Source organism: Taudactylus pleione, unplaced genomic scaffold, assembly GCF_031769625.1.
Source record: "Taudactylus pleione unplaced genomic scaffold, aTauple2 ptg000087l, whole genome shotgun sequence".
NCBI classification, from domain to species: Eukaryota; Metazoa; Chordata; class Amphibia; order Anura; family Myobatrachidae; genus Taudactylus; species Taudactylus pleione.
This window is the reverse complement of record NW_028284489.1, coordinates 3,081,054-3,090,190: the sequence shown is the minus strand read 5'-3', so window position 1 is coordinate 3,090,190 and position 9,137 is coordinate 3,081,054. Positions and strand designations below refer to the sequence as shown.

Below are 9,137 nucleotides of genomic sequence, written 5' to 3'. Positions count from 1 at the left end.
AGGGGCGCATAGCAACAAAACAATGTGTTCTGCGGTGGGTTGGAAGTTTTTTAGTGTCCCAGTCCGACACTGCCTAGTTGTAATGCAAGGGATAGTTCATCAGTCCAATCCTGCAAAATAAAATCTTATATCAATGCAAAATGAAGGAGCACATTCAATGCCCCCATTCAATTTAGCAATAAAGGTACTCCAGTAAGTGAAGACAATAAGAATGTTCTGAAGACGTAGGTCGCTTTCTGTCAGGGTAACGTCCATTTCAACACAAAGAGTCCAACTCAAATATATGAAAAAAATCAAATTACATTTATTGATGCAGTTTTGTTTTTTTTTTCTTTTTTTTTGATAAGCAACTTTTTCAGTCTAAAGATTTTTTTACAATATAAAGAACATACAAATGACATGATTATATATATATATATATATATATATATATATTCTACACTGGACAACTAAAGTCTAGGACTGATTCTAACCCTACGAGCAAAATACAAAGCAGGCTCTGACGGAGAATGCTTTATATCCCAAATACTGTCATCATATAAAGAACAAATAGCGGTACAATTTTATTTTTTTGTCTTTTAAATCCTGTCCTAATGTTACAGTATTTTACATCACACTAGAATAACGCAGACATTGCAGGAGGAAAAATAAAAGTATAAAAATGAAGAATAGGAAGGATGTGGGTTATTAGCATAATCCTGTACAAAGTTGCTTTGGGATACGATAGAAAAAAAATAAATCAAATTAAACAACAAAAAGAGCACAGACATCTTTTGCAATGAGGTCCTTTATGTTTAGAAAAAAAAAGAAAAAAAAAATCCTTCATAAGAAAGTTAAAATGTGTCCCCTATTATGTAAGAGACAGTTCATGTTTCCCCTATAACTTCCCTTGTCCCTGCAGGCTCTGAAGGAGGGAGGAAGAGTGTGGACTCCCATGTGACGTATATATACAGTTACTTCCTGTCCTCCTGTATGCCCTTCTCTGCTATATCCTTCAAGGGGTTTATATGCCTGGTATAATATTTCACAGTAGTATTGCAGATTAAAAAAAGACCCTCATATTTAAAATTTCAAAAGAGGCCCTTCTGTGTTACATGTGGTGGAGTGTCTGAGATATACGTGTGAGCGCTTAATCATATAGCAGACCTTTAAGTTGTAGACCTGTCATGTTAACCAAAGTGGCAGCTTGTGGCTCTTTAATTGTTGAACAACTACTCCCAGCATAGTCTGCTAGTTGGCATGCAATGTTGGAAATGTTAATGAATTCATCAATGTAACATGTTCTTGTCATGGTAATGGACTGTGGTTTTCTCGTTTCAGAATGACAAAATCATTTTCGGCAGATAGCTGGTAGTATATGTTGGCTGACAATCATATAACAATGTCTGTTACACAACCTTCCTTTTAATGTATGCACAGACAATTACCATCAGCTGCCATTGACCTCCAATGTATCAGCTCTATTAGAGAACATATATGGAACCCCATATCTGTGGTGGGTCTCTCAATGACTTTTTTGGTGTAAAATAAAGTTTGAGGAATGAGATACATATGAGTGTTGTCATTGAGGGGGATCTACAGTATATGCGGACTAGAGAGCCCTGCTCTATTGCCAGATGAGATCAAGCTCCAAGGATTACCCTGCTTGGGTTCTTGGTTCATACTGATGATCAACACATCAAAGGTCACAACTGTTTAACGGACCATCACAGTGACAGACCTGACTGTTGGAAGACACAGACATGGCTATTACAGAGACCCCACACAATATCCATCACCTATGTTGCTTTGCAGTAAAATGGTCTAAACTTACGTTAAATCACACAGACATCTACAAATGAGAGTTATAATCATATATATAATTTAAGAACAGTTAATGTCTATAAAGAGTTTATGTAATTTGCTCCCTGCAGGATCCCTAAATTGTTTTATTTTTAAAATTAATTAATGCAATTTATGTTTTATTTTTTTTAGAATGGAAGGGGGGGCATTGTGTTGTTTACTATTACAAACTGGCATAACATGTATTGCTTCAGGTTTAACTAGAATGTAGGCCATCATGACCTCTGTATTTTATATAGATAAGCCTGTACTGTATAGAGATGCTATGTTTCTACATATTCTGAAACTATAGTAACTTCCAACTGGCTCATTCCATACATGGTACTGCGATGACTATCCAATCTGTGAAAACTCTGAAGACAAATATTTTCTCTTCATAAACACTCTCCTAAATGTTTTATCACTGTCGCACTTGATAATACAGTCAGGACTGTTTAGTGTACAGATGGAGCACATTATTTTACTATGCATTTCAGAGCGCGTCCAAATGTGCTGTAGACGTAAGTGCACACATGCCACACTTCAGCTCTATGGTTAGTTCAACAAGAGCACCCTGGCTCAGTTAGAGGTAAAACGCGTGACTGATGCACTGAGTGCCTAACAGAAACACACTCCATTTGGAACACAGCAGAATAGACACATTTATTCTATTTAAAGACTATGGGGCACATTTACTGTATAACTAAATAAAAAAAACTGGTACATGGATAAATGTGCAAAATGTTGGTGTAACACTGCAATCACTCAGACATTTGCTTTCATTTTCTAAACTGTGCTAGAAAAATAAAAGTTGGAATTCACAGCCACCAATGAGATTATATCACCTGTTTTGCACAGCTAGCTACTTTCCAGTTTCCTTAATTGTTCCTCTATGTATGTTCATGTATTAGACAATACCCTGTGTTGTGCATAGTAATAGAGGAATATTTTAAAAACACTGGATTATTTCATGCACTCAGTAAATATTGGCCAAGTGGTGGAATTGACATAAGCAGACGGAACCAACGCGTTCCAGGTTCTTCAACAGTAGACAAACTGAAAATTTCAGGCTGCTTGAACCTAGGTTCTGCAGGGATGTCACAGACACACATGCATGAGAGGTTCTTCTTGTGAACAGCTGGGTGTAATGTACACTGATATAGAGGTAAGACATGAGGAGTTTAAGTCTCCTTAAGATCCAGTAAGCAGAAAGAAATTTAATAATAAATAAAATCAGAAACTTGCACAGATGTCGGCTTTAACTTCTTCAATGTCAGAAGAACTATTTCCTGGCACAAAAGAAGTCCATATCGTATGATACTGTTGAATTCCCCCAATACTCCTCATTGGAAACTAAGATATCATTCTTGGTGGTTTCAGATAGTTATTCACAATACGTAGGCTAAATTTGAACCCCAGCTTCACAAGCGGTTTTTGAACATCCAGGAAAAATCCTCTTGTCTCTGCAAGTTAGAACTGGGCAGTAGAGTAAGAAACAACTTCACCAAGGTGTGGCTGAAATGTCCTCCCCCGACACCATTGTTTAACAGGTACAGTCATTGCTGAAATGCAGTCCAGTCATTTGCTCTGTAAAGATATCTTTGTGTCTTTGAAAAGGAGCCTGTAGGGTGGGTGCTTTCCTGCTTTTAAATATACAATGTACTAATTTGTAATCCTCACTGCTTGGACACTGGTAGTCCTCCGCTGGAGAGGCTCAATGCACTGGTGTATGGGAGGATATCACACGCTCATGGTCATGCTGGGTGAGTACTGCGCAGGGAAGATAAATAAAAAGCATATACAATTATAATTGGAAATGTTCTGAGTTGTATACATCTTGCTAAAGGCAGAAATTATTATGATCAACTATTTATACCCTTATACACACTTCCCATATAAACTTACCATATAGTGTCAAGTCCAGCTATCCCACAGAAGACCTGAATTAGAGATGGTTGATAATGCATCGGGAATGGTTACGGGAATATGCAAATGCTAATATCAGCCTTGCCTTTGTACTCCACCATGCAATGGAGTGTAGGAACAGTGAGACTCCCAGTTTCAGCCTGTGTGGTCTATGCATTTGCAATGGAGATTGTAAACACTCCAACATCTACGCAACATCGGTTGCACCATCGGCATTTGCGGTAGCCTAGGGTCTACTCCTGAAATCCAACTAAACATGGCCTGTGAAGCTGTGGATTTGAGATTAGGAACGCAGCAGTGATCACTGCCCTAACACGCCGAGGAAATGGCCCCTTTTTGCAATCACTTTAGGTCAACTCCCAGTCTCCACCCTGATACACTGCTGCCTTCCCAGACACACCCATAACCAGAGGCGGGCTGGGCCGGGGGGCAGGGTGCCATGTGCCCCCGGGCCGCAGCGCCATGCGGGCCGTGGGCAGTCTGCGTCTCTGTGACACAGGTGCCTGCACCGCGCGTGTAGCGCTGACCGGACGGAGTTTGGTCAGCTCTAAACAGTGACTGACAAACACACAGCCGCCAGCGCCGGCAGCTGTGTGTTTGTTTTAAGTAGCAGCCAATGAGAGTCTGTCAGACTCTCACTGACTGCTGCTGCGCCCAGTGCAGGAGCCGATCCATCTTCCAGCTCCTGCAGTGGGTAATGGGAGAGACGTCATAACGTCTCTACCATAATGCAGAGCGGGACGGCCTGGGAAGACAGACGGAGGAGCGGATGGTGGCGGAGGGAGCGGGGATTCAGGTAAGTGTTTATTTTTTTTCTATTAAGTGTGTCTACTGGGGGGGCACTACAAGGGGGGAGACCACTACTGGGGGCCCTACAAGAAGGGAGACCACTACTGGGGGCACTACAAGGTGGGGCACTACAAGGGGGAGATCACTACTGGGGACACTACAAGGGGGAGATCACTACTGGGGGCACTACAAGGTGGGGGACTACTACTACTACTGGGGGCACTACAAGGGGGGACTACTACTAGGGACGCTACGAGGGGGGACTACTACTAGGGACACTACAAGGGGAGGGGACTTCTACTAGGGGCACTGCATAGGGGGGAGGGGACTACTACTAGGGGCACTGCATAGTGGGGAGGGGACTACCACTCTATATAAAGGGCAATAGTGGGGGTACTGCATAGGGGTAGACTACAACTGGGCCACTATTTAAGGGGCACTGCATAAGAGTTACCACTATTGGGGGCACTGCATGGGGTGTGGACTGCTACTGGGGGTACTATATAAGGGGCACTGCATAGGGGGTACCACTACTGGGGGCACTATATAAGGGGCTTACTACTGGGGGCACATGGGGCACTGCACGGGGGGGACCACTACTGGGGGCACTGTATAAGGGGCACTGCATAGGGGGGATCACTACTGGGGGCACTACTGGAGGCCTGCATAAGGAGGTCCTCTCCTGGTGCACAGGGGGGCACTGCATATGGGCACCACTACAGGGGGCTAAAAGTTGCCAGCCAGCCCCTGCCCATAACACACCCATGAAACGGACCCTTTTTTAGGTCAACTCCCAGTCTCCATCCTGATATGCCAAGGGTTCGCTAACCCCTTCTCAGGTGTTAGGAATGTCGTACACAACTGTGAACAGCATAGGACACTTGGGTTGGGACTTATCGCACATGAGCAGGAGCAAACCATCGCTCAGCTGCGGGAACATCAGAATAGCATCCATCTCTGAATCAGGCCCAGAATCATTAGGACACCTTAAAATGGATATTAGGCACTTCAGTTCATAACCAACAATCACACATAAAAGATTATAAAATCCACATTAATGAAAATAACAATAGTAATGTATACTCATTACGTGATATATTTACATAGAGGAGTCCTATATACAGTCAGGTGCATAAATATTGGGACATTGACAGAATTTTCATATTTTGGCCTCTATTCACCACCACAATGGCTTTGAAATGAAACAAACAAGATGTGCTTTAACTGCAGACTTTCAGACTTAATTTGAGGGTAATTACATCCAAATCAGGTGAACGGTGTAGGAATTACAACGGTTTCTATATATGCCTCCCACTTTTTAAGGGGCCAAAAGTAATGGGACAAACTAAACAATCCTAAATCTAACTTTCACTTTTTAATACATTCTTGCAAATCCTTTGCAGGCAATTACAGCCTGAAGTCTGGAACACATAGACATCACCAGACGCTGGGTTTCATCCCTGGTGATGCTCTGCCAGGCCTCTACTGCAAATGTCTTCAGTTCCTGCTTGTTCTTGGGGCATTTTCCCTTCAGTTTTGTCTTCATCAAGTGAAATCCATGCTCAATCAGATTCAGGTCAGGGGATTGACTTGGTCATTGCATAACATTCTACTTTTTAGCCTTAAAAAACTCTTTGGTTGCTTTTGCAGTATACTTCGGGTCATTGTCCATCTGCACTGTGAAGCGCCGTCCAATGAGTTCTGAAGCATTTGGCTGAATATGAGCATATAATATTGCCCAAAACACTTCAGAATTCATTCTGCTGCATTTGTCAGCAGTCACATCATCAATAAATACAAGGGAACCAGTTCCATTGGCAGCCATACATGCCCACGCCATGACACTACCACCACCATACTTCTCTGATGAGGTGGTATGTTTTGGATCATAAGCAGTTCCTTTCCTTCTCCATATTCTTCTCTTCCCATCACTCTGGTACAAGTTGATCTTTGTCTCATCTGTCCAGAGGATGTTGTTCCAGAACTGTAATGGCTTTTTTAGATGTTGTTTGGCAAACTCTAATCTGGTCTTCCTGTTTTTGTGGCTCACCAATGGTTTACATCTTGTGGTGAACCCTCTATATTCACTCTTGTGAAGTCTTCTCTTGATTGTTGACTTTGACACATATACACCTACCTCCTGGAGAGTGTTCTTGATTTGGTCAACTGTTGTGAAGGGGTTTTTCTTCACCAGGGAAATAATTGTTCTGTCATCCAGCACAGTTGTTTTCCGTGGTCTTCCGGGTCTTTTTTTTGTTGCTGAGCTCTCCGATGCGTTCTTTCTTTTTAAGAATGTTCCAAACAGTTGATTTGGCCACACCTAATGTTTTCCGATCTCTCTGATGGGTTTGTTTTGATATTTCAGCCTAATGATGGCTTGCTTCACTGATAGTGACAGCTCTTTGGACCTCATATTGAGAGTAGACAGCAACTGATTCCAAATGCAAATGTCACACCTAGAATCAACTCCAGACCTTTTACCTGCTTAATTGATAATGAAATAACGAGGGAATAGCCCACACCTGTCCATGAAATAGCTTTTGAGTTGCTAGTCCCATTACTTTTGGCCCCTTAAAAAGTGGGAGGCACATATAGAAACCGTTGTAATTCCTACACCGTTCACCTGATTTGGATGTAATACCCTCAAATTAAATCTGAAAGTCTACAGTTAAAGCATATCTTGTTTGTTTAATTTCAAAGCCATTGTGGTGGTGAATAGAGGCCAAAATATGAAAATTCTGTCAATGTCCCAATATTTATGCACCTGACTGTATAAGAAAGCATATATCATATAGATATATTTCCGTGTGCTGCTCTGGGATAATAAGTTGTACCTTGATCCTAGATGACAGAACTTTAGTCTTTATGATGAAAAATTTCAATTTCGGTTTAGAGCAAATAAACAGTCTCCAATCCAGTGAAGTATTAATAGTAGGAGATGAATAGATGTGGGGTGAATACGGACAAATCAAAGTCCTCCAATAGTGGAACAGTCAAAAAGTGACCAATGAGTATTATACTCAGCTTACCAGCTGCACTGCTGAGCACCTCAAGTGACTGGATAGCGAATCCTACTTCTGCCTTCCCGGGCAATCTTACTGGGGACTGGTATATACCTCCATATTGTCACCTTTTAGTACTGGCTGGATAATAAATCTAACAAACCAATGAATATCGAGGCACTCTCCTAGCGACTGCATGGAATGAATAAGCAATGTCCCAGGCAGCAGTCTTTTGCAACTGGGGTCCTTTGATCATTCACTGAATTGAAGAACTGTGGGCCTGATTCAGAGCCAAACGCTCTGACCAGAGCGCTCGCTCTGAATCAGTGCCCTCCTCCCTGAAAATGGAGCGGCCTCCTGGCCGCTCGCATAGCTGTGGGTGACCACCCACAGCATATGCGAGCGGCCAAAAAGATGGTCGCGATGGTCAAGACCATCGCGACCATCGGGCTTGCGACGAGACCCTGCGATAGGGTCTCGCTGCCGCAAGCCCAGGAGTGATTTTGGCTCTATCAGAGCCAAAATCACTCCCACTAACATCATTACTGATGTCAGTGGGGCCGGCTTCAGACGGTAGGCGTTTCCATGGGAACACCTCCGTCTGGCAGCCACGCCCCTGGCACGCCCACCAAAGGGGGCGTGCTGTCACTCACCATCGACAGCACGCCCCCTTTGGTGCGAGACCCAGAGCGACGTATTCCTCGTCGCTCGCCGGGTCTCATGCATGCGCACAACATCGAATCACTTGCGAGCGTCCTTTGCTCGCGAGCGGGTCTGAATGACCCCCCGTGTCTATTTGCATCATACAGACTAGAGTTCTGTCATCTTGGATCCCAGTACAAGTTAGTATACTGACTGTATCCCAGAGAAGTATATCTATATGATATATGCTTTCTTATATTTACATAGACCAGTCCCATACAGTATATAACCGTTGATGAATATATCTTACAACTATTTTCTTTTTTATTGATGTGATTTTTATTTTTTTTAGGTGTGATTATTGATAATATAAAATGTATTGCGATTATATATATATATAACTGTATACATAAGATACGTTCAGTATATCGGCACAGGGGATGCCGGCGCTTAGAATACCGGCGCTGGAATCCACGACACCTGTTAGAATTCCGGAGCCGACATCCCGACCACCGGCATCCCAAAGGTAAGTAGCAGGGTTGGGGGGAGGGTTAGGTTTAGGTTGCGGGGAGGGTGAGGTTAGTTTCAGGCACCGGGGAGGGATAGGGGGAGGGTTAGGATACCTACCTACAGGTGTCAGTATCCAAACCTGTCGGGATGCCGCCATCTGGATTTTGACCTCCGGGATCCTGCGCCCCAGTATCCCGTACCCATAATGAGTGTTTTATTATCATCACAGCCTTATACTCTGTGGCCTAAGGACCTGATTAAGAGTTGGGAATAAAGTAAGATATAGCAAGTAGCTGTGTACCTCGACAAACCATTGCAATATAAGGGATACAAATACATACATTGTTTTAGCATGCAGGGTAAATACCTGCTGCTTTTGCATGTAGCCCACAAATGCCGGACAGCTTTATTTGCGATGAGATGTCAGTTTGGACATCTCAGTTCCTC

General features: G+C 43.0%; 1 protein-coding gene across 3 annotated transcripts in view; it reads right to left on the bottom strand.

Moving 5' to 3' along the window:
- Positions 1-316: 316 nt before the first annotated feature.
- Positions 317-9,137, bottom strand: part of LOC148529030 (single-stranded DNA-binding protein 3-like) — a 551,001-nt gene continuing 542,180 nt past the window's right edge. For all 3 annotated transcript variants that reach the window (XM_088468944.1, XM_088468946.1, XM_088468945.1), the window contains one exon: positions 317-3,591. In XM_088468944.1, the coding sequence (XP_088325070.1) occupies positions 3,562-3,591 (30 nt within the window). In that variant the 3' untranslated portion in view covers positions 317-3,561. The remainder of the gene's footprint in view (positions 3,592-9,137) is intronic.